This window comes from Meriones unguiculatus, chromosome 7, assembly GCF_030254825.1.
Source record: "Meriones unguiculatus strain TT.TT164.6M chromosome 7, Bangor_MerUng_6.1, whole genome shotgun sequence".
Lineage (NCBI taxonomy): Eukaryota > Metazoa > Chordata > Mammalia > Rodentia > Muridae > Meriones > Meriones unguiculatus.
The window spans coordinates 34,995,840-35,021,683 of record NC_083355.1 but is presented as its reverse complement, the minus strand read 5'-3'; the positions used below and the strand labels follow the sequence as shown (position 1 = coordinate 35,021,683).

Below are 25,844 nucleotides of genomic sequence, written 5' to 3'. Positions count from 1 at the left end.
CATGGAAAACTGTGTATTAAAATTCTCTATTAAAATAGTCTGGAAAAAGCCATATGTTGGCCTCAAGTAGTCCTTAGGTTCTCTCCCATGGGGGGAAAAACATTAAATTGTTTGGCCACTCTGTCAATACTGTGCTAATGTGAAAGTGCTTATAGAAGTCACTTTCAGATGCTGAGCTTGGTGGCGCACACCTGTAATCCCACTAAGGGAGGCAGAGGCAGGCGGCTTGCTATGAGTTCGAGGCCATCCTGGTCCACAAAGTACAGGACAGCCAGTGCTACACAGAGAAACCCTCTCGCAAAGCCAAAGAACAAAAACAAAACAGAAGTCACTTTCCTGGGCTGGAGAGATGGCTCAGAGGTTAAGATCCCTGTCAGCTCTTCCAGAGGTCCTGAGTTCACTTACCAGTAACCACATGGTGGCTAATACCCATCTATAATGTGGTCTGATGCCTTTTTCTGGTGTGCAGCTGAGTTTTTAATATATTAAGGGAAACCTGCCTCCCAAATCACAGTTTATAATCCCTTTTCTGACATGTGTATCATGTAATTTATCTATTTGTTTTTAGTGGAAGTTAGATTTTAAGTGGTGTGTTTCTTTTTTATTTTTTGTTAGTGTGTTGACCCTGATGGTTTGAGTGTTGAAATGTGTGTATCTTTGACTTAGTGCTATTTGATTTTTCCCGTCCACTTTGTACCAGTATATTTTCTGCTTGTAATAGCAGGTAAAAATGTTTCTTAGTCTTGAACCCAGATTTGCCTGAATGTAATTGTATGTTATTCACTCCAGCACTGTATAATTCTATAAGTACTTAAAATTGTATTCTTTCCTGAATCTAAGTGAAAGCATATTTAAAATGTTCTTCTAATTTGACTGTATAATCAGAGTGAGGGGAATATCTGGCTTCCTGGGGACATGAGAACATATTCTGGTGTTTGTTTCTGGAGACTTAACTTCTTCTTGTTAGCACAATGCATATTGTGTCCAGGACAAAGACTTTTAAACAGCTCTGATCTGTACAGATGTGTTAGACATACAAGGACAGGATATTAGCATTTAATTAAAAGTATTTATGCATAGTGTTAGAATGTACATTCTTTTTTCTCCACATTTGAAAATTCCTTTATAAGACACTTGCTCTTCCACCCTCTGCCAGCACAATGCTGGGCATAGAACATATCTCCTGTGAACCTAAATTCTCCCTTTCCTCTTCTTTTAAAACCTTGTGTAGCTGGAAAGGTGTCTCAGAGGTTAAGAGCATTGACTGCTTTTCCAGAGGACCTGCGGTCAGGCCTCAGTATCCCCATCCCCAGATCCTCAAATAGATTTGTACTCCTTTGCTTCTGGTCTCGGTGATGGTCTGAGTGCCATCACGTGGTACTCAGACATGCACACAGGCAAAACACCCATACATATAAGATGAAATAAAAAATTAAAGATCTGTCTGTCATAGCACGCTCCTTTAATTACAGCACTGAAAGTTGGAGGCAGAGGATCTCTGTGAGTTCTGAGACATCCAGGGCTCTGTAGATAGACACTGTTGGAAAAACAAAACAAAATAACAACAACAAAAATTAAGTCTTGTATTTTAGTGAGTATGGCTGTATAATGTTTATTATTCGTCCTAAGATTACCAGGGTGATATTATCTAACTCACTATCACAAATAATAAGACACAGACACCTTTCAGATTTTATAATTGCCTCATTTACCTTGGGCCAGACAGATACTCCTACCTTCGCTGTCTGAATCACCTCACCATCCATCTCCCAGCCCCTATCCAATGCCATCCTCCTTAATCTGCCTATCCACGATTTTGTAAATACTTGGTTTTCTTCTTCATCTGGGCCTTTTCACGCCATTATTGGAGTCCTTCCTCCTGTGGCCCACATGTTTTCTTCTTCACCTAACCCATCCTGGTGCCCTCCCACCTCCTTTCTTCTCGTCCATTTGTCTCCCATAATTCTTGTAATTCTTCCATCCTCCAAAACCTGGGAACCTTAGCCTTCCAAACCCATCTGCCTTGCTCATGTATAGGCCATTTAATGAACCAATCAGGTATAATGTTTACGTAAACAAGAACGGGTGTATCCAGATCTTGAGTGCCGATAATTAGCATTAGATCAACCTCCAACAATGAACAAAAAGCTTCTTAAAATTCTCAGATTTATAGGACATACCTGTTAAGTCTCCCATGATTGTTTTTATTATTGCCAGTGCAGTGGCAGACTGGACACAGGGCTTCATGCAAGTGTGCCAAGCACTCTGCAACTCAGCTGCAGCCCAGCCCTGCATGAGAAATACTTATTGATGACTGTGTGGGAATTTGAGTAATTTTATATACCTTGAAACCAACACTAGTAAATGTCTCAGTCAGTGTTCTACTGCTGTGAAGTGAAAACCTTGACTAAGGCAGCTCTTATAAAAGAAAACATTTAATTGGGGCTTGCTTACAGTTTCAGAGGGTTAGTTCCCGATCAGTCATGGCCAGGAGGGAGGTGACAGAACTGAGAGCCTTACATCCTCATCTGCAGGGTGAGAGACACATAGGGTCTGGCTAGGGCTTTTGAAACCTCAAAGCACACCTCCAGCAAAAGACACACTTACTTATTCCAACAAGGACACATATCCTAATCCTTCCAAAGTAATTCAGCAGCTGGGGAGCAAGCATGCAGACATACGCGGCAGGATAAGGGCCATCATAATCATTCAGATCACCACAAGTGTATGATGCTTGGATTTTCCAGTAGGCTCAGAACTTCACTAGTTTCTTTTAAATATGTATGCTATCTTCAGGTGTAAGTAATAATTTACACTTGTCTCACAGAGATCCTTTGGTTCTAATATTTTTGGCATAGTCTGAATTTAAACAAAATGGTGAAGTTTGATAACAAGAATTCTTCTATGCCCAAATCTCCCATTGTTAAAAATGCTAACGTTATTATTGACATTCTTTCATGCATTGGAACATGACACTTTCGTGATCATGTCTGAATAGATTTCAGATTAATGACCCTTTCCCCCCTTGTCTTCCATCCTAAGCCTGGAGGACGCATTCTGCCGCATAGCCACACTCCTCCTTTCTCCCAGGCTTTCCCTCTCACCTTCCCTCCCTGCTTTCTCTTTAGAAAAGGGGATGCCTCCCATGGATTAGCCCACCTTAGCATACCAAGTTTCCGGAGGATTAGGTGCATCTTCTTCTATTGAAAGTAGACAAGACAGCCCAGTTAGCGAAAAGTGATCCAAAGGCAGGCAACATTCAGAGACCATTCCTGAAGAGCACACCACACAACAGTCCCAGAGGGCCTCAATCTGTCCCATGCATGTTCAGTGCCTGGTGGTTCAGTCTCTGTGAGCCTCTGTGTGTCCAGGCTCATTGATTTTTGTAGTGGTGTTTTTTTTGTTTGTTTGTTTGTTTTGTTTTTTGTTTTTCTTGTGGTGTCCTTGACCTCTCTGGCTCCTTTAATTCTTCATTCCGTAAAGTCTTTGGGTATCTTTGTCAGTTTCCATCAGTTTCTGGGAGATGCTCTCAGATGACAGTTATATTAGGCTCCTGTCTTCTCCAAATAAAGCAAAATATCATTAATAGTGTAAGGGGTAGGCTCTCTCTCTCAGGCTGGGCCAGTCATTGGTTGGCCACTCCCTCAATTTCTGCTCCATCGTTACCGGGGCATATCTTGTGGGTAGGACAAGCAGTGATTTGAAGGTTTTGTGGCTGGGTTTGTGTCCCAGTCTCTTCCTTGGAAGTCTTTTTTTGTTACTGGAGATGGTCACTTCCGGTTCTATATCCCCATTACCAGGAGCCTTATCTAGAGTCACCCTCTTAGATTGCTGAGAGTTTCCTGTGTGGTACGTTTCTAGCTTGGTCCTAGAGTTCCTCCCCGCCCCCCTTCCAGTCTCTCTCCCAATATACTCTTTGCACAGTATTCTCTCCACCTTATCTATCCTGTTCTCCTTTCTACCCCCTTCCCCACCCTCCATCAAACCCTTATGCCTGTTTTGTTTTCCCTTCGCAGTGAGATTTCAGCATTCCCTTTTGGTCCTTCCTTGTTACTTAGCTTCTTTGGGTCTGTGGATTGTAAAATGGTTATTCTGTACTTTGTGGCTAATATGCACTTATAAGTAAGTACAAACATACCAAGTTTGTCTTTCTAGGTCTGGGTTACCTCACTCAAGATCTTTTTTCTAGTTCCATTCATTTGCCTGCAAGTTCTATGATGTCATTGTTTTTTAAGAGCTGGGTATTGTGTAAATGTACCTCATTTTCTTTTTTCACTTTTTTTTTTTTTGATACAGGGTTTCTCTGTGTAGCTTTGGCTATTCTGGAACTCACTCTGTAGACCAGGGTAGCATCAAACTCACAGACACCCACCTGCCTCTGCTTCCCTAGAATGCTGAGATTCCAGGCATGCACCACTGTGCCTGGAATACCACATTTTCTTTATCCATTCTTCACACGAGGGATATCTAGGTTGTTTCCAGTTCCTGGTTATTACTTGTAAAGTTACAATTAACATAGTTGAACAAGTGTCCTTGCATTCAGATGGAGCATCTTTTGGGTACATGCCAAGGAGTGCTATAGCTGGGTCTTGATGTAGAATTATTCCAGTTTTTCTGAGAAACTGCCAAATTGATATCCAAAGTGATTGTACAAGTTTGCACTCACACCAGCAATGGAGGAGTGTTCCCCTTGCTCCACATCCTCACCAGCATGAACTGTCACTTGAGGTTGGATCCTAGCCATCCTTATTTATGGGTTTCAGATGGAATCTCAGAGGCATTTTGATTTGCATTTCTCTGATGTCTATGGATTTTAGCTCTGTTCCCCAATTTTAAATTGGGTTATTTGATTTGTTTGTATCTAATATATTTTGGATATTAGCCCTCTGTTGGATGTGTGATTGGTGAAGATCTTTTCCCATTTTGTAGGCTGCCATTTTTTCCTATTGACTGTTCTCTTTGCCTTGCAGACATTTGTCAGTTTCATGAGGTCCAATTTATTAATTGTTGATATTAGGGCCTGAGCTGTTGTTATTCTGATCAGGAAGTTGTCTCCAATGACATTGAGGTCAATACTATTCTCCATTCTTTCTTCTGTCAGATTTAGAAGAAGGATCTCTTCATTGTGTTTAGGGATGGGTCTTGTGTCCCAGATCTCTACAAGAATTTTATCATGAAGGGGTGTTGGAGTTTTGTCAAAGGCCTTTTCACATTTAATCATAAGGTCGTGTGGGTTTTTTCCTTTGGTTTGGGTTGGATTGATGGATTTTTGTATATTTCAGCATCTCTGGGATGAAGCCTACTTGATCATAATGGATGATATTTTTGATGTGTTCTTGGATTTGATTAGCGATTATTTTATTGGGTATTTTGTATCATGGTATTTTGGCCATGGAAAGTTTTTGGTTGAAAGACTTTTAATGACTGCTTCTATTTCCTTAGAGGATATAGGTCTATTCAGTTGTTTATCTGATCTTGATTTAACTTTGTTAAGTGGTATCTATTAAGAAAATTATTCATTTCATTTAAAATTTTCAACTTTGTGGAGTACTTGAGGTATTTGAAGTAAGACCTAATATTTCTTGGATTCTTTGCTAGTATGAGATCTTGGTAATTTCTTTATGAAAGCACTAAGTGGTAAGAACTTTCCTCTTAGCACTGCTTTCATTGTGTTTCAATGAAAATGTTTCTTCATTGTGTGCATTCATTTTCATTGAATTCTAGAAAGTCTGTAATTTCTCCCTTAAGCCAGTCATCATTAAGTAGAGAGTTGTTCAGTTTCCATGGCTTTGTAGGCATTCTGTTGTTTCTGCTGTTGTAGAAATCCTGCTTTAGTCCATGGTGGTCTGATAAGATACCAGGGCTGGGTCGGGGGTGTTTAATTTCCTTGTATCTGTTGAGCATTGCTTTGTGACCAACTGACTCTATGGTCAGTTTTGGAGAAGGTTCCATGAGGTGTTGAGAAGAAGGTATATTCTTTTGTTTGGGTGAAATGTTTTGTGGACATCTGTCCATAACATGTGCTACGTCATTATTTCTCTGTTTACTTTCTGTTTGCATGACTTGTCCTTAGTTATTGGGGTATTGCAGTCTCCCATTATTAATGTATAGGGTCATTGTGTAATATAAGCTTTAGTAATGTTTTGTTTATGAATTTGGGTGCCCTTGCGTTTATGGCATAGATATTCACAATTGAATGTCATCTTGATGGATTTTTCCTTTGATGGATATAAGTTGTCTATCTTCATCTCTTTTAATTAATTTTGGTCGAAAGTCCATTTTATTAGATATTAGAATAGGTACTCCAGCTTGCATCTTGGGTCTATTTGCTTGGGTCTATGTACTCTGAGGTAATGTCTGTCTTTGATGCTGAGGTGTGTTTCTCTCTCTCTCTCTTTTGATTTACTTATTTTTATTTTGTGTGCACTAATGTTTTGCCTGCATGTATGTCTGAAGGTGCCAGAGCTGCCATTTGGGTGCTGGTAATTGAACCCATGTGCTCTAGAAGAGCAGCCAGTGCTTTCAAGTGCTGAGCCCCAAGGTGTGCTTTTTGTATGCAGCAGAATGAAAGATCCTGTTTTGGCATCCATATCGTTAGCTTATGTGTTTTTATTGGGGAATTGAGTTTATCAGTGTTGAGATTAATGACCAATGATTGTTAATTCTCGTTATTTGTTTATGTTGGTGGTGGTTGTGTGTTTGTATTTGTACTTCGCTTTTTTGGATTTGCTGGTGTGGAATTATTTATTTCCTGTCTTGGGTGTGGTGAATATCCTTGGGTTGAACTTTTCTCCTAACTAGTATCTTCTGTGGGTCTTGATTTGTGGATAAATATTGTTCAAATTTGGTTTTGTCATGCAATATCTTATTTTCTCCTTTTATGTGACTGAAAGTTTTGCTGAATATAGTAGTCTGGGCTGACATCTGTGGTCTACAAGTCAGCTGCCCAGATCTTTCTGTCTTTTAAGGTCTCTGTGTAATTCTGATATGTATGCCTTTATATGTTAATCGGCCTTTTCCCCTTCTCATTTTTAATATTCTTTTGTTTCTGTATGTTTAATGTTTTGATTATTTGTGGCAGGATGATTTTCTTTTCTGATTCAGTATTTTTGGTGTTCTGTAAGCTCTTTCTTTAGACTGCTAAACAAGTATTCTATGATTTGTCGATTTCTGTCTTCTACAGCTGAGATTCTGTTACAACTCTTGTACTCTGTTGATGCTAATGTCTGCTCTTGTTCTCTTCCATTGTTTTTCCTTCTCTATAATTTCCTCAGTTTGTGTTTTCTTTATTGTTTCTATTTTCTTTTTCAGTTATTGAATAAAATATTCACGTTTTTATTTTATTTTTCCTGTTTTTCTCCTTAAAGGCCTCTATCATCTATATAAGATTGGAGTAAGGTCATTTTCTTGTGCTTCATCTGTGTTAGGATAGCCGGCTGGGCTCTGGTGGTGCCATATTGCCCTGGTTCTTGTTAATTGTGTTTTTAAGCTGGCCTTTGGCAGTTATGTGTTTTGTGGTTATTATAGGTTCAGGTGCTGATTTCTGAGTTCATCTTTGTTAGGTGGATGTTTTTTGAATTTTTTTTTTTTTTTTTCATTTGGATTCTGTTTTCCTTTTTGTCTTCTGATGAGAGTGGCCTGAGGTTCTAATGACCTCAGGTCCAGTAAGGTATCTTCACTGGGGGTTTTGTGGCCTGCATGACCTGTTGGATTTTTAGGTGCTAAAGTTTTCCCTGGGGTCTGCATTACCATTGTGGCCTGTCATCCCTGGTGCCTGTGTGCCCTCTGTGAAAGCAGGCAGAGTACTAGCGAGGGAAATGGCGCACAGGGCATGCGTGCAGTTTACTCTCTTTGGGTGTGCTTTCTGAGGAGTTCTTATTCATTATTTTTAATAATTACAAATAATTGTAATGAGTTCTCCACTTCTCTGATTGAGGTCTGGGGTAATGCATGTTGTCTTTTATTCTTTCACCTGCTAGGCTTTTCTCAATAGTGACACCTGACATACTGACTGAGAGACATCTTGATTATAGTTTATATCTGACCATTTGTGGACTGCAAGTTAGCTCATTGAAGACACTTTTACTGTTTCTTATTCTTATTATTTCTTTCCTTTCTCCTATGTATCTTCTATCCATCCATCCATCTACTTTTTTAGTTGACAGTTTCTTGTTAGTCGTCCTAGGCTATCCTTGAACTTGGGATACTGCCTCAAAAGTATTGTGTTCTGATATTACGATTAGCCACCATCATCACAACTACTATTTTAAAAAATCATGTGTATCTGCATGTGGATAGGTGGACATGAGTGTGTGTGGTGCCAGTGGAGTCAGATCCCTGGAGTTACAGGTGGTTGTGGGCTCCCAGCATGGGTCCCAAGAACCTAACTTATAGTCACATGCTTTCCTAACTGCTGAGCCATCTCTCCCGCCTACATCACAATTACTTTATATGACAATTTTGAAATGTTTGTTGATTATCCTCAGAAATTGCAATTGTCAGTTTTCTGATCCCCTCACTGCATGTAAGCCACATAAATTGTGCATTTTGTCTTGTCGAAAATAATAGATGATTTGTAAGAATATAGTTTCTGGCCGAGCTTGAGGGTGCAGACTTGTAATCTTAACCCCAGCAGGAGGATCTCAAGTTCAAAGCTAGCCAAGGCAAGTTGGTCAGACTGGGTGTCCAAAGTAAGATCAGATAAGAGGACAGCCTGGATGTATGAGGGCCTCAGTCCAGTCCCAGCTCTACCAACAAATAGAAAAGCTTGAGGATACATTTGCTCAGTTTGTCACAGGCTGTTCTGAAATAAATGCCAGCTATAGTTTCATCCCTTAGATTTTATGCAGTTGGCATTCATGCTCAGGTGACCTTTATTCATTCTACTGAAACATTTTCAAAACTGTGACTAATCCTGCAGCTAGCTATTTACCTTTAATTATTTCTACCCCATTTTGCTTTATTTCCTGGAAATTTGATTTTTCTCATGAAGGTAACTAAGCAGAGTTTTCCTTTTCCTGGCTTCTTCATTCCTAAAATGCTGAGTTACCCAAGATTTTCCAAGTGCTTTTAAAATATAATTAATTGGAGTGATTCCCATGATTATTTAGAAATCAGACATTGAACTCACCCACTGCAGATAGGTAAATGCTGTTTCTGTTCGGATATACCTGGTAATATATCTGTTTGCTCCTTAGAGCAGCTGCCATTTGTCTGAAGTCGGTATTCTGTGTAAAGACATAAAATAGCCACAAAATGTTAGAATTCTGTTGCAGAATTATGAAGATCAGACATCCAAGATGGACATACAAACCTCAGCTTAAGTCTTCGGGGTATAAAATTTGTCTTCACCATGCTTAACATCTGCTCTCTCATTTTTACCAATATATGTCCCTGAAAGCCTGTGCAGTGTGGGGACCATCTGTCTCACTCCCCTGCGCACATGAGGCTAGTACAACTACAAATGGCAGAAGACAGCTGTATTTACACCTTTCTGTTGAATACCTCGAAGCATCTCTTGGAGGAAATACGGCCTCTGATGGCAACAGCTGCTGCTTAGCTCTGATGCTGAGCTCAGAAAAGGCAAAGGAAGACCTAGGAATTATTTGATTTTAGAGTTCAGTCATGTAAACGGGGTCTGGTACTGGAGGACTGGAAAGCCCCTTACCCATCATTGTGTTTGAGCTCTTTTCCTCACAGGTATGAGGCTCTGGGTTCAGGTCTTCGCTTCATGAGGGAGGGAGATAGGGAAAGAAGGAAAGCAATATTAGGGATTGTTTTTAGGAGATTAGGTTTTTGTGCTGGAATTATGAACATTTCAGTTGGTTCAATTGAATCAAATGAGAATACTTTTCATTGCTGAGTTATAACACATTTTTCAGTGTGTTCACTCTTTTTAAATCTGAGATAATATATGTAAATTTTGTGCCGTAAATGCTAGAAAGAGGTTGGACTTGTTCTGTTGTTGTTTTTGTTTGGTGAGAGTTGTGGGCAAAGACTATAAACATTGAGAATAAAGTCACTTCATTGCTTTTACCTGGTTGAACCCTGTTGGAAGTGAAACATGACTTATTCTTTCATGGCAATCTAATCCCCTTTTCCCCACCTTCACATATCTTCATTTCTTTGTGAGTATCTTGAAACTGTGGGCTATCTTCTTTTAAAAAAGAATGTCTATCATATGTAGCCATAGCTTCTCTTGTAGATACTTGCACTAGTTATCATTGTCAACCATACGTTTCCTCCTGTGAAAAGAAACCACCTTTGTGGGGGTATGCAAGGCCAGCAATTCTTTGATCTCATCACCTCATTGAAGTCTGACCCACTTAATCAATAGGTAGACATTTCTCACAGGCCTGGAGGCACTTAATAGCTTTTACTTGAACATCTCCAGCTCATGTTTGTAAAACCAGTTTCTCATCAGCTCTTGTCCGAGTAAATGACATTTTCATATATTTAATGTAAAATCCATTCCTTATTTTAATTCCGTTCAATTCAGTTCACCTTGGCTTTTTTGGACCAGTCTATCTGAGCCCCGAACCTTACAGGCTAAGTTTGGTTCCAGATATAAAATAATAGAGTGTATTTTCATTTGAGTGTGTGTGCTTTTGTCTACATGTGTAATATATTTACCATAGTTTGAGTTTCTAGTTTTTGCGCCAAATAAGTAGAGTACTTAAGCCATACCACAGTTTATTACATTTTGCTGTAAATCTGTTTTTTTTTTTTTATTTGAAAGAAGTCAACTATATACCATATTGAAAGTCAGCAGGCATAGAAGTCGACAGAAGTTTGACATTATTTATGCTATGCTAGTCTCTCTTCTGTTGCATATGGAAGAACTTCAGCATTATCTGTGTTTTTCTAATGTAAATCTTTTACATCTTGAGTTTGTAATTTAAATTGGCATGCCAAATATGTCTCAAATTAGTCAGCTGTCTGTTTCAGCTTCAGTTTGTCCTACAGATCTGCAGATTGAAAACCACCAGTGCCATAAGACCTGTCTGGTAGGGAGCAGTTAAAATTCAATTAATGAACAAATTAAAAGCTGGAAATTACACGAGGGCTAATTTGCAGCAATGGGGGAGGAAATAAAGAGTTCACATCATTTGCTTAAGAGAAAGAGGTGCACACCGCAGCAGGAGAGGCTTCAACCTCATGTAAGTGCTATGCATGTTATGTGCTGTAGCTTTTTCTCCCCTGTACAGTTTCCATCTCCATGAGCTCATTCTGATCCTTCCTTTTTTGGTTGATCACAGAACTTGATCTGCTGAAGAACAGTATGAGAGTTTTATGTGTATATATGTATATCTCCCAAATTCCAGTTCCAGAGAAGGACAAACAGGAGTGAGCAGGCTGGTACAGTGTCCTCCAGCACTGAGGACACTGAGGCAAGATCACAAACTTGAAAGCAGCATAGACAGTTTAGAAAGCCACTCATTCAAGGACTCATCCTGGGTCTACTGATTATTGATGAAATCTTTTACCACTGGAATCAGGTTATAGAAGTTTGAGTATATTCAAATCAGATACCTTGGAACTGAAATACAGGCAGCTGTGAGCCACCTGTGTGTGCTTGTAACCAAACCCAGGTCCCTGGGAAAAACAGTAAGTGCTCTAACCACTGAAAAACCTCTTCAGCCCCCTTTTAAAGTACTATTACCATTTTGTGAGATTCTCTGAGAATTCCTTTGAGAATTAATGGCCAGGTGATTTATATTAGTCTGTAAAGAATTCTCTAATAATCATTGCTGGATTTTTAGTTCATTGAATAGTTGATTTTTCTTTGTTTTTCAATTGGAATCCAGATCAACAAGAACATATGTATGACATGGAGCAGGTTTTATGTGGTGGTGTTGTAACCCTGCTAAAACTAACAGGGTCTTGCATATTCTTCGTACCCATGTCTAGTAATCTGAGTTTAGTCTTCATGTTACCCATTACGCCCACTCACATGCTCTCTCTGTTCTCACTACCTTCACCGCAGTCCAGGAGGAAGCTGCAGCTGTGGGCTTTCAGAGGCGGCTGTATGAGGAGAGTCTTAGGTGAAGACAGCTGGATCACGGGTCCCGACTTTGTGACTTCATGTTTTCTTTCTTTTGCTCCCGAAGAAAGATTAAGCAAAAATATTTCAAAAGAAGAGCAGCTGACACCACCCTCAGTCAATAGTGGTGTGAGTCTCTGCACTTCTTTGGCTCTTTCACATGTATGTGGCAGAGGTCCAATTTGCTCGACTAGGCAAGAAGTGGGCAAATATGAGTTGGATGCATGCCAAGCCTACATACCAAAGTACGTTCTCACTCTGTCTCCAGCCCTCCTCCTCTGGAGGAGCTGTTGGCTGGTAGTTCATTTCTGGATGGCAGTAGATCCTGATATCTATAGAGACGACCACGCCACTGCTCAGAGATTACTCACTCTGTGACTGTGGGTGTGTGTATGTGGGGGAGCCTACGGTAACACCCTGTAGCTTCCTGGGAAGAAATAAAGGTTTTATTTTGTACGTTTTCTTAAAGTATGTTTCTATTCTATAAATTAAGAAACTTGAAACCCAGAAGAAGATTTTTTTTTTTCTGTATTTGTGGTGAATGTCAAGTTCTTACTTTAGTTAGTTGTTGTTGTTTGTTTTTTATACTAGAGACAGATTGTGCTCCATTTTTGTTTGTTTAGGTTTTTTTATGTTAACGGAGAAGTCTTTTTGCAGAATGAGTAGACAGTTTCAAAACAAACTTTCAAGTTCTTTATCCTGCAAATATGTGTGTATCTGTGAATATTCAGGTATTCAGTGTGCCTGTCAATATTCAGCTCTCAGCCGTGTGCTGTATCTTGCCCAGTTCGAGGGCTCTGGGTAGGTGTGTATACACAAGGGCAACATGAGGCTGTTTCAGATGTCAGCATTTCTACAAAATCATTCAGAGTGTTGGAGTGTTTGGGGTGTTCTACTTAAAGTAATTGAAATAGAAGGTGAGTACTGTCTGCCAACAAAAGTCCCTTCATTTCTAAAGTATTTCTGGCATTTAGAAAAGGCTCTGCCCTCTTTTTTTCTGCTCATTGGTGCATAGGGTCCTTATGCTATAGAGACTTAAGACAGTTCATGTAAGCTCTTGTGACATACCTGTGCTGTTTTAATTAGTAAGTCTTGAAACCAAGTAGATATGACCAGAATTTTTCTTCCATGTCATATAATGGAGTAAGTAGTTGGGCTACATTGGCCTGACTCAGTAACATTTTGGAAGTTCAACAACATAGACTCCCTAGCCTCATCTCTGATAGTAAGAAATGCATTTACCCTGCACTGCTATGTTCATGAAATGTTGAGAAAATAGTAAATTGTCTTTTAAAAGGAAATAAATGAAAGCAAACACTGCGTTTATTTCCTTGTTCTTTCAATCTTGTTTTTATGACTTGTTTCCCTGCAACTTAATGATAATGTTTTGTGGGTCTCAGAGAAAAATGATGGAAGTCACTGCAGATTTCCCTGGTTCTGTCCTTACCTGTAACTAAACCTTTAAAGGTTACAAGAGTTCTGGTAGGCCTGAGCCTCCCTGTCTTCCTTTCTCTTTTCTCCCTCCCTCCTCACTTCCCTTCTGTCACATGTGTCATTCCTCTGTCTCTCTTCTCCCCAGTTACTGCCCATGTCTCTCAGTCTGTCTTTGGTATCTATTGCATTTTGAAACCCAGAATCATGCTTACTGTTGTGAGAGCATTTTGCTTAACCTTTAATTTTTCTGGAATGTACTCTGTTTGGAAATTAATGCTAATTAGCAGGATTATCTTTCGCCTTAATGTTCCAGTCTCCAATTTTCAAAAAGGAAATAACCATGGCTTACTAATGTGTGTTCCCTTCAATTTCTTATGTCTTCCAAATGTCAGATGCCATAGTAAAGAAAAATCTTTTTGAATATAATTAAATCACAGAGCCCTATTTGTGCATAAAATACTGGGAACTGAATTTGAAGCATAAAAAAAATTATTCTCGATTTCTGACTCTACATGCCCAGCGGTATTTCGAATGTGCAGCCACCTACAGGTAGGTTGAGGAGGCAATATTCTTGCACTAGTTTTCTGGAATGTGACAAGAAGTAGATAGCATTCCATCGTTTTTCCTGATGACCCACAGAACAGCATGACATTCAGCTTCCTGCAGTTTAGCGGCTTGGAAACTGTGGTTGAGAGACAGCAACTGGGAGCATGTTGTCGCGTTGTGGTCCTGGTGTCCTTAGCTGATACTATTTTGGTCACATGTAGTAATTGTTCTTCTCCATCTGATTATCCTGTTTAATTTGTAGTTTGTGTTTAAGGGCTTCAGCCATGTGTTTTATTTTAAATTGGAGTTGTTGCAGGGGAGTTCCAGAAAAGGGGGAGAAATAGAAAAAAATTAAATCTACATCTCTATGAAAACTAAGGATCTTGTTTCTATACTTCATTTATTTATTGGTTCATCACAGCACATATGACATTATTGAAATGATGATTAATTTGACTTTTATAACACTCTAACAGTACGATATACATGTATTTGCTAATGTTGAATGAGTTTTTTTCTAATTTTTTTGTGCATTTTTCCCCCTTTTCCACCAAGGCCTTATCTCTTTGGAGCGGGGTGTTTTTCCATAAAAGCTCCATGGTGAGTTCCCGTTCAGTCCCGCATGCCTAATTCATTTGCTGTACTCTCAAAAAGTAATTGTTTTATGATTTGTTTTCAGTTGCATGGCCTGATCACAGATAGATACACTGAGTCACTGGACAAGTAGACATGAATGTTGATATTTAAGCTTTTAAAAAGCAGTTTCTTTGGTCTTACTTAATCCTTCAAAATGTTTTTTTCCTACAAATATCAGATTTGTTTTTTGTTTTTATGTTTGCCTTTCTTTTAAAGAAGGTAGAATTCTTTTGCCACACTGGTGAATAATGCGACATGTCTAGCCCCAATTTGAGAGCTTTGAATATAAATTTCCTTATTTATAGTGCGTAATACTAGAGAGTGAAGTTTCTTTTTAAATGTAATATAGTGAAGGAAAGTTGCAGTTATTTTATTTGTTCCCAAAAGGACTGTGTTGAGCTCTGCTTAGAATAGATTAGGTATTTAAGGAGCTGCAAGATAAAGGAATGTGACATTCTGTTGAGCCTTATTAGACAGGTTTGTCAGCTAAAGGCATGGAACCCACAGAGAAGAGTGTACGACGTAGTTTCATTATCAGTTTGAGTATGTTAAGGATCTGACATAAAATGCTTTAGTAGTTAGGAGCAGGGTTTTAGAGTAAAGCTGCCTTGCCCTTACATATTAGCTTGTACATTTACAAGCACTGTGATCTCAAATACCCTGGAACTCTTTGTTGCCTGCTTTTCCTATGTATGCAGTGAAATGAGCAGTAGCCACTGTTCTGTGGGTTTACTGTGAGGATTAAATCCACTGCAGTGCCTGGAGACAGTGGCAGGTAGTAGCAACTCGTTTCAAAGTAACTACTCTGAGGACCGACTCTTCCTGGTTGGACAGCCTGTCTGAAAAGATAATGTGCTTTGCCTCTAGCCAGGGTCCTAGCGTAGAACTCCTATGTAGACCAGGCTTGTCTCCAGCTTGCAGAGTCCACATGCCTCCGCTCCCTAGAGCTGTGACTACAGGCATGTGCCAGAATCTTTTATTTTTAAGGACATATGAGGCAAAAGGAATTTTTGAAAAAAAATGAACGGTATATGAACTTTTCACATCTGCCTGCTCCTCGTGACTGCTAAGACTTGTTCACTGTGCTCTGTTGTGTTTTGAACAGTTTTTTAACTGGACCTGTGCTACATACATGGAATTGTAGCATCCAGGAGGCTGAGGCAGTAGGACAGGCAGTTTAAGTCCAGTTTGGGACATGTCCTGAGAGTCTGTCCCCAAAACCATCCAGTTTTGCAGGTGACTGTCATTTCATGAAACATATTCAGTGCTGCTGCTCCCTGGGAGCAGTACTTTTCATTATCATATAGGGCTAGTTGATAGAAAATGATCTCCATCACATACTCACCTTTATAATTCAGCATCGTAACTGAGACAGCATCAACAATACTGTTCTTAACAAATTTAGAATATACAGAGAGAAACCCTCTGAAAGTTCATCTTTCTTTTTATAAACCAGATTTGTGCTCAAAACTATTAAGATACATGGATTTTGCTGGCTTAGAGTGAATAGGGCATTATAAATGCCACATCCAAAATATGATTAAATGTCTTTGTGTACTAAATGTGGAATTTAATTCCATTCGAGGATGAATTCCTCATTCTGAGTACAAAGCAAAGAGTTTCAGCATGTTAATAAAGATTGAAGTTTTGACTTGCAACTAAAGATGGAGTAACAAATGTATGCTAAATAAGAAAAGTCCATTCCCCCAACAGCTTATGTGTTCCTCACATTTAAGCAAAAGCACTTGTCAACCAGAAATGATTTGAGGTTGAAACAAGATTAAAAGAGCCAGATTAAAGAAAGGGATCTATGAAATACGGTCTACTTTAAATCACTGCCTGTCTTTCAGAGGACTGCTTTGTGGTTTGTTTGATGCCATCGTTAGCTCACAAGAAACTCGTTTTTAGTCACTTACACTAGCCTGAAAGGTCCTCCTTTCAAATATGTTACATTACCAGGGTGCATGTTTTTTCCATTAAGATCTTAATGAAACCTCAAATTAAGGCAGCAAAATGAATATAGATTTGACAACTTCTTCCATGTTGTTTATGAGGGCTGCTTTGTTTCCGCAGCCTTTGCTGCTTTTCCACGATACCTAACGTTCAACTTGAGAATGTTTTTATTTACTGCTCTAAAATAAAACATTATGCTAAATAAGTATGTTTATAGTACATCCAGTTGTAAGGCAATACATCTATGTTGGATGAACATGAAATCTTTACAACTTCTTTTAAAATGTAAATTTCTTACAATTTTCATAAATTAGTTTTGTGTTACAACATTTGTACCTAGTTAGGGTTTTTGCTTTTGATACGTCACAGTTTGCACTAATTTCTTATTCTTCAGTAAAGGATTTTTCTTATGAGTCTCTTTTAACACAGCATTTTTCCCTTTGAAAAATCACAGCAGGCTTGAAATTAAATGATACAGAACACCGTAGGTAGCCAAGGAGTTTCCAATGGTTTCTGTATTTATGTAGACTATTGGCTTTTGAATGACCATTGACATTTTTGTTGTTGAGACCAAATCCCTGTAGCCTATGCTGGTCTAAAAATGACTGTGTAGCCCAGGCTTCCCTCAAAGTTTTTAAAGTTCTCCTGCCTCAGCCTGTTGGGACACTTAGAGTGGAATTTTAATTTCTGTGTTAACAATATTGTGTTAGTGTGCATGTAGTGCTGGGTCTTATTATGTTGTTTCTAAAGTGCTTTCCAGAAGTTGTGTGTGTGCACAGCAGATAGTCATGGTTATGTCGCAGAAAAGCCCTTTGTATTATTTCCATTCGACTTTTAAAGAAGTTTAATTTATAGATGGAGTTGTAGTCATTGTAGTCAGTTTTGTTTTTAAATAAGTGTTCTCCGAGAATTCTTGGCCGAACCATAACCTTGTTCTTTGCCAGTATTGGAAATTTTCACAGCTTTATTCTTTCTTGTGTTTTCGTCTCTCTTAAACCTTTAAGAATAACTTTTGCTGTCTTAGCATAAGCAAATTAAGGTGGATTGTTAATGTTTTTAATTATTCAAAATAAAATAGTTCTGGTTGCCTCTCAAGTCTAATGTTAGAAAAAAAATTCGAGAAAATATCTGAATTTTTTTAGAAAGCTTTATCACATAGAAACTAATAAAGCTCGTAAAGAAAACTAATTTTTTCATCCATTGAAATTCTTAATGTTTGCTTCCACTCAAACTCAAATACTGACAGTTCACTTACATCCTTGAAAATAAAAGAAAGGATGCTCTGTCTGAGCTCTTGCCACTATATTCCTCTCTCAGCCCCTTGGGCTTTAGGTCTGCTGAGTGGGCCTCCTACTGCTGAAGCCTTAGGTCCCTGTATGTGGCGGTGCGTGGCACAGCTATCCGAGTGGAAACACGGTCCTTTGTTTAGAAAGCAGGTGTCTCTAGAGTTAAGGGTTTTGCCGTTGCTGTTTGTTTGTTTCTGTTTTTTCTCATTTGCATTCAGTTGTAAAGCAGGCAAGAGAAATTCAGTTTAATCTAGATAGTGAGGAGAGCTTTATTCCAATATTTGGGAAATGGTGGGATATTGGTGAGCTGGCATTGAGAAAATAGTTTCCATTCTTAAGCCTTTTCTCAGAGGAAGTGACAGAATTAAACTCCCATTTTTTGTTTACCACTGTGTTTATTTTGCTTTGTGCTTGTGTGTTCTGCTTTTCTCTTGGGTCCTTAGCAAGGGCTTAATGCATGTGGTATCTTATAATTGTTATTGTGTTGTGACTGGCAAATGTGTTCATTTCATTTTTCTTTATGTTTTTGCTGAAGAGGTAGTCCAGGTGTTCAATGTAGTGGAGAGGCCAGAGGTATCAATAGGAACTTGTATGAAGGACTGCCTGCGTGCTTCCATATGTCTCGGCATAAACTGTCGGTGTGCATGCTGTGTTCTGCAGTAGTACTTCTCTCTAAGCTCATCAATGAATCTGTATATCACTCCAGTTCAACTTCTGTGCAACAATTAAAATGGAAGTACTATTTGATATCATCTTAAATTGACCAGTGTTCTCTTGACTGGAACTTGTTGAGAACCAGTTTTTGAGAAGAAGGATGTTGAGAGCACGCAGGAAAGAGGTTAATGTTACAAACTTTCCTGTGTAGGTCAGGTCAGGAGTCTGAAAGTCTGCACGATTTATAGGGCTGCCCCTTTTCTGTTCCATTACTTATGTAAGTGCTTTCCTTCTTTCATTTTTCTGTCAACAGAAGGTTATTTTGTGATAGAAATACTCTGGGTCATTGTGGAAAGGGTCATGTGCTGCCTGCTGCAGACACACATGGGCAGACTTTTGCTCTTACTATGCGTTCGTCCACGTAGTTTTTTAAATTAAGATTAGGGGCAAGCAGAGCCGGGGTTACAATTTCTGACTTTGAGTAGATCACATCAAAAATGTTTTCCAAGTAGCAATCTTTTTTTATTATATTATCTTTTTATTTTTCTAGAACATTTCTACATGCATTCACATAGTTTGTGATTCTGTTTTGCTTAAATGACAAAATCATGCCAGATGTTGACTGATGGAAATAACTTGATGCGAACTAGCTCCCTTAAGTATGTTTCCTCCCATGTTCAGCACCACAGCCTGTGATGAGCGTGGAAAAGAATGATCTTTATTCAGCTTGACTTTGAAATCATGAGATCAGTTGATCTCTATCACCAGATAAAGGCTGAATGATGAAATATAGGACCAAAACAATAAATTTTTTCATGAATTCTACATAATTTTACCACACAATACTGTTTCTCATCACACATGTGAGTTTGTATACAAACTCAGCACTGCGTTGGTGCTGGCTTTCAGAATGTAATTATGTGAAGCCTATAGAAGTATAATAAAATTTGGCTGTTGCCAGGCTTGGTAGAGAGTAAGATGATAAATGTATAGAATGTTCTCCAAGCATACATTGATGCCCTATAATTTTTCCACTTCTCCTGGTCTTTTGTCTCACTACTTTTTTTGAGTGTGCTTAAATACTTTAAAGGAACCATAGTATTTTCTCTCAAGAAAAGGCAGAGCCACTTCTTATTATTATAGGGTTAAATAACTCCAACCACTGCAAAAGTCCCATCCAGTAATTTGCAAATTTGAGCTGTAGTATCGGTGGTTCCTGTTGGTCTAGTCCCACAACTTCAAATACTTCCTAGAGAGACTCTTTATTGGAGGCTGAGGAGATAAAATGAATTAAAAATTCTGAGTGGCCTCTTCCCCTTAGCTGTCGAAGCCCCTAAGGGCTAAAACATTTTTGATGTCGAAGCCCCTAAGATTTGTGTTTGGTACAGGGGCCAGGGGGACGTCACCACTGGCATCACAGGAGCTTGTTAGCTCAGTGTTAGGAGCTCAGTGATGGAGTGAGAAGTGTTGGAGGGCAACACACAGTCTAAGGTAGCACATGCGGAGAAGCCAGCCAGAAGTTTGGCAACCCTGATAGCAGGAGAGCAGCGCGTACCTGTGCTAGAATATCAGAGGAAGGACAGTCCATTTCAAAGGACACTGTCTTACTGTGTTGCCTAGGCTAGCAATAGAACTGGGACACAAAAAAAGCATGCCGCCTGCCTCGTGCTCTCAAGTAGCTGGGACCACAGGCTAGTGCCACTAGTCCCAAGTCTGTTAACCAGACTCTTTAACATTGATACTGTTTAAATTTCACCCATGATATTGTCTATCGCTGGTGGGCAAATGTGTCATTGCACATATGCAGAGGAGAAGTGTGGGACCACACCCATGATATCATTCTTCAAAGACTGATTCTGTGAGGCTGACCGCAATTGGTTTTTATGGTGTGTGTATGTGTGTGTGTGTGTGTGTGATTTTGTGGGAATGATGTGTTCAGTGAGTATTAATGAGTGGTTGAAAGCAGTAGCCTTTTTATACACTACCAAGTGCACTATCATGGATTTGGTTCAAAATGGAAGGCAGGCACAGACACACACGCACACACACAGGGCAACAGAAGTGGCAGTCATGCTGGTTCACAGTAGGACCCACTGAAGAGCTGAGCTTCAGCCCTGTCTTCATGTGTCCATCCAGGCCCACCCTCTTGCCAGTGAGGTCATTTTCTGGGCTCTGAATTAAAGGAAAATCTATGAAAAGTGGGTGAAAAATTCCTTGTACACTTTGAGACATTTGATAATTGACAAGAGAACAGAAATTCAAGATTTGAAAGAAGATGAATGCTCAAAGTAGAACATAGTTATGAAAATGTGTCAAGCAGCGTAGGAAAACAAATTCTTAGTACCTGTGGTTAGTGTGAGCTCCCTCAGTCACAGCAAAATGGGAACAGATTTGTGTTTGGTAAACTTTCAGCATTTAGCTCTATCTTGATCTTTTCCCAGATCAAAACAGTTCAATCATGAATCCAGGAAGAAAAGAAAGGAATTTAAATGACAGCTCTGAAGGTGGCTGGCTCTAATTGCAGTGGGTCATTGCATTAGATCTTCTAGAGTGTTGATTCTGCAGAGCAGCAAGGCTTCAAGCACTGCCAAGTCTTTTTTTGAATCATCACCATTTCCGTACATGTCTCTAGATGGGTAGACTCTTCTCTTGATGTCAGAATGAACTGTTAATGTTGGAGATACGGCCACCCCTTCTTTACTCCATTTTATAGTTTCCAATGGAATGTTTACCACCTGAAAGGATTGGCTGTAATTCCAAAACCAACACCCATTTCAAAGGACACTGTCTTACTGTGTTGCCTAGGCTAGCAATAGAACTGGGACACAAAAAAAGCATGCCGCCTGCCTCGTGCTCTCAAGTAGCTGGGACCACAGGCTAGTGCCACTAGTCCCAAGTCTGTTAACCAGACTCTTTAACATTGATACTGTTTAAATTTCACCCATGATATTGTCTAATACCACTGGCCAGTCATTCTTTGAGGGAAAATGCATGACTGTGCTGTAACATCTGAATAATTAGTGGCAGGGCTAAATTTGGGGGAAATATTTCATGATCTGGAATCTTGTGGTTTCGTCATGGTAATTTTTAAATGTTGTTTTGCTTTTTAAGCAAAGTCAAGCCACCTCCACAAATCTCACCGAGCAAGTCGATGGGTGGCGAGTTTTGCGTGGCAGCAACGTTTGGGACCTCTAGGTCGTGGTTTGCAAACAACGCGGGTCTGAAACGGGAAAAAGGTACGTGATTCATTGATGTTCTGGTTTACCTTTCAGCATTTCACCTTTTAGAACACAGAGCCAGCAGCTCCCCTAGAATGGTTTTATAACCAATAGCTTACTACTTTTTATTAAATAAAAATTACTAAAATAAAAAATTCTTTTTATCTAGCATGTCTATCCTAACTAGTCATGTCTCTCAAAGGATTAAAACTAGTTTCTCTCACAAATGGGAAGTGAATTTACCATCCACTGATATTTTTATTTATTTTTGAAACAAAGTCACTCTTTGTACCCCTGGCTGTTTTTAAATCCAATTTGTAGATGAGGCTATCTTCAAACTCACTGAGATCCACCATCCTCTACCTGTCTAGTGCTAGCCTTTAAATTTATACAGCCTCACACCTGGACCCATTGGCGGATTTTTGCCTTCGTTTTCTTCAATGGTGTGCACATTTTGTCTCAGGGCTGTCAGTGCTGTGCCCGCTCTATTACTTTCACATTTGCACATGCTAATTTCACAGTATTGTCTCTGAAGTAGGAAGGGGAAAATCTTTGTTAGCTCTATTTTACTGATGGGAGACTTGGAATCAACCAGTCTTGCTAATGTTAGCTACTGAATAGGTGTGTGTATGAACGCATTTGCCTGCAGGTGATGCCCCGTGGTGGAAGTTACAGGCATTCTTGGGCAGCTTGATGTTATGCCAGGGACTGAATTCACCCTTCTCAAAGTGTAGCAATTGCCCCCAAGCTGCTGCCACCTTAAAACAAACCAAACACAGAGGCCAGTCTGTTAGATGGCAGGTTCTGTGGCTATTGCTTCTTCGAGTTGGCAGTATTACTGTTCTTATATTTTGTTTTTAATTTAAAATTATTTTTAATGAATTTAAGTGCATGAATGTTTTGGCCTCATGTAAGTATAGACACCAAGTACATGATGGTTTGGAGCCCCTGTAACTGGAGTTACCAGCACTAGTGAGCCACTGTGTAGGTGCTGGGAATTGAACTTGGGTCTTCTGCAAGAAGAATGAATGCACTTAACCAGTGAGCCATTTTTTCAGCCCCAACTGCTAAGTTTTTAATCTCTGCCTTGATCACCAGAATCAATAACTGGAATGTTTGTATAAGTATTGTAATTATGTGATTCTTTATCATCTATATATATAGAGAGAGCTTGGATTTAGGGTCTTTCTGTGGTCTTTGTATAGAAGAAAATGTCTACATTCAAACACCAAGTATGTGGTTTTGAATGTTATGATTTCTCCCTGATTATTGTCGTTCAACTAGGTCACACACTGGCTTTTCCCTGGAGTTGGTTTTGTTTTTGGCAAAAATGGCTCTGCTCCCTGCTCACTGTTGGCAGTCAGACATCAGCCATTTCCCTGGCTATCACCTTTCACTGACCACTCCCTTGTAATTGGATCTTAGCACAACGTGTCTCTTCCCAATTGGGAAGGGTTCTGTGGAGTAGGCAAGCCTCCCATTTTCTTATCCCATCTTTATTTTTTTGTTACTGTCTTTGGTTTAATGATGCTATCGGAAGGACTTTTTTGTTATTCATTAAAACCTGCAAAGCTCGATTTCAGATGCTTCTCCCTTCTGTCCTAATTACCCCTTTAGCTTACTACTCTTTTATGTACCACTGGCTGGTCATTGGCTATTTTTTTCAAATCAGCTGTAATTGATTCGTCTGACACAGAGATAAGATGACCCACACAATGTCCATAAGAGATCTTAAGTTCTCCTCAGTTTACTGTAAAACATGAGCCTGAGCACGGAGGCTGCTGGGGCACTGAGCACGTGTGTGAGCCTTACAAAGTCACTGCGTTACAGCTGAACCCACCGCTGATATCTCTAAGGACGACTGGCCCTCCATTACTACAGCAGCCAGTAATATCATTGAGGAATAGATTAAGGACTAGTTTAAGGAGGGATTGTTCCCAGTTTACTGGCAAATTGAGAGAAAGCAACAAAATTTCTTTGCTTCGTTGCCCACTTGTTTTAAACTCTGTCACGAGAGTGCTGTATTTATTTCAACTGAGGACCTGCCACAGACAAGTAATGTGGTTTTGTTTGTTTGTTTTGATCCAAATGTTAATAATTGTTTTTTGTGTGTAAGCACGTGTGTGTGTGTGTGTGTGTGTGTGTGTGTAGGTGTGTGCATGTATATGTCCGTGCCAGAGTGTTCTGCTGTATGATTCTCTGCCTTCTTCCATTGAGGCAGAGCCTTCCTGAGCCTGGAGCTCATTTGACGGCCATTTTGAGCCTGGAGATCCTCCCTCTCTTCCTCTCTTCTGTGCTGGATTACAGGCATGCATTTGACTATGCCTTCTGGAGGGCTTTTTGGAGGGTTTTGTTTGTTGCTGGGATTTGTGGATTCATATTCATGCTCTAGCATTTGTACAGCACACACTCATATCTGGTGAGCCTCCTCTCTCTTGGCTAAACTTAATCTCCCAAGAAAATATAGTTGAACTGTTCAAATTACTTAGTAGCACACATAGCTACATGTGACTTGCAGGTCAGTTGTTCAAGCCAGAGTAATTAAGTTTTATTGGAGAGATCATTTGTTCTCAGGTGGTCCTTCCATGTCCTACTCCATGTCACTTATTTTTCGTAATGGGAAAGTCCATAGTATAACATAGTGCTTATCTATACTACAATTATTAGCATAATGGCATCATTGTTGATCTCTGACAGTGTTGCAGCATTTTCGCCGGCATCTGCTTATGCAAAGCACCTTCAGAGGCTGTGCAGACGCCATGGGACAAAGCTCTTTCCAGTTTCTTTCAGCAGCCCCACTGCACACAGTAGGGTCAATAATGTCCAAAGCCCCCTGTGACCTTTCTGTGCCATCATGTGTCTTGTTCTGATTCTCTTTTTGCAGATCAGTCCAAACAAGTTGTAGTTGAATCTCTTTACATCATCAGTTGCTACGGGACCTTAGTGGAGCACATGATTGAGCCCCGGCCAATCAGTACTGCTCCCAAGATAAGCGACGACACACCACTGGAGATGATGACGTCACCCCGCGCCAGCTGGACACTTGTTAGGTAGTTCTCCCCCCTCCCCCCGGCCTCCTCATAGGAATATGTGTTGTCATATCTCAGCATGCATACCTGGCTGTGGATCATTCACCGGGATACATTTACTTGTATATATGATTTTCTTCCTTGACCTTGTCACTAGAATCTGGAACAGTGAGATTAAACACTGTTGCCTGGCTTCTTTTGCCTGGGCAGACTTAAGTCCATTTCTTTTTCACTGGCCAGGGCCTACATGCAGTGAAATGTAAGCACTGCAAGTCATGTATGTTCCTCTCTGCAGTCACTTTTTCCTAATCAGATAGTGAAATCCTGCACCGGAACTTTCCAGTTCTCGTTCAGCTCTAGATTTCTATTGCCCACCTTTGCAGGCTCTGGTCACTGGATGCTGGAATCATGTAATATATTATCTTTTGTGTGATTTCTTTCAGTTAGCATATTTTATGGGTGCATATTAATGCCATCTCTTATAGGCATAGCACATTTTGCTTACCGTCCATTAGCTGGAGGACACTGCCACTCTGTTCCTGTAAGCATTCCCGCGCAGATTTGTGCGTGGTGATATTTTGCAGTGCTCCAGGGATGTAATCAAAAAGCATCTCTGTTCCAGCTTTGTATATTCCTGACATGAGCCTAGCCTTTAGTGGCTGAGACGTCCCTACAGCTGTTTGAACATGTGTCCTCTGCTTCTTGATCTCTTCTTATAGTCTCACATGCTCCTCAGAAATAATGCCATTAAGGGAACCAGGAACTATTACAAAGAGATCCTACGGTCTCCTTAAAGTGATCATCCAGGATACAATGGCCAGGCACTCTGGAAAGATTTAAAATTATCTCAATGCATCCAATGCATAGAATTTTTATAAGCTAGCACAAAGAGGAAGAAATGATACTTGGAATAAAACCCACTTAATATAGTGAATTGTGCAAGGGAGGAAAGAAAACCAGTCCCCCGGCATGTATGAAAGGAAACAGATGAAAATGGATATGAAGATGACCCTTCTCCTTTTGACATTTTAAAGTAGTGTATTGA

General features: G+C 39.7%; 1 protein-coding gene across 8 annotated transcripts in view; it reads left to right on the top strand.

Annotated features, from left to right (window-relative positions):
* The window catches only part of Bcas3 (BCAS3 microtubule associated cell migration factor), a 471,233-nt gene that overhangs the window by 172,055 nt on the left and 273,334 nt on the right, over positions 1-25,844 (top strand). For 5 of the 8 annotated variants that reach the window (XM_060387076.1, XM_060387080.1, XM_060387084.1 and 2 more), the window contains exons 17-19: positions 14,579-14,623; positions 21,664-21,788; positions 24,655-24,820. In XM_060387076.1, coding sequence (XP_060243059.1) covers positions 14,579-14,623; positions 21,664-21,788; positions 24,655-24,820 — 336 coding nt within the window. The remainder of the gene's footprint in view (positions 1-14,578; positions 14,624-21,663; positions 21,789-24,654; positions 24,821-25,844) is intronic. The other 3 variants (XM_060387078.1, XM_060387082.1, XM_060387081.1) reach the window with 1 other exon arrangement.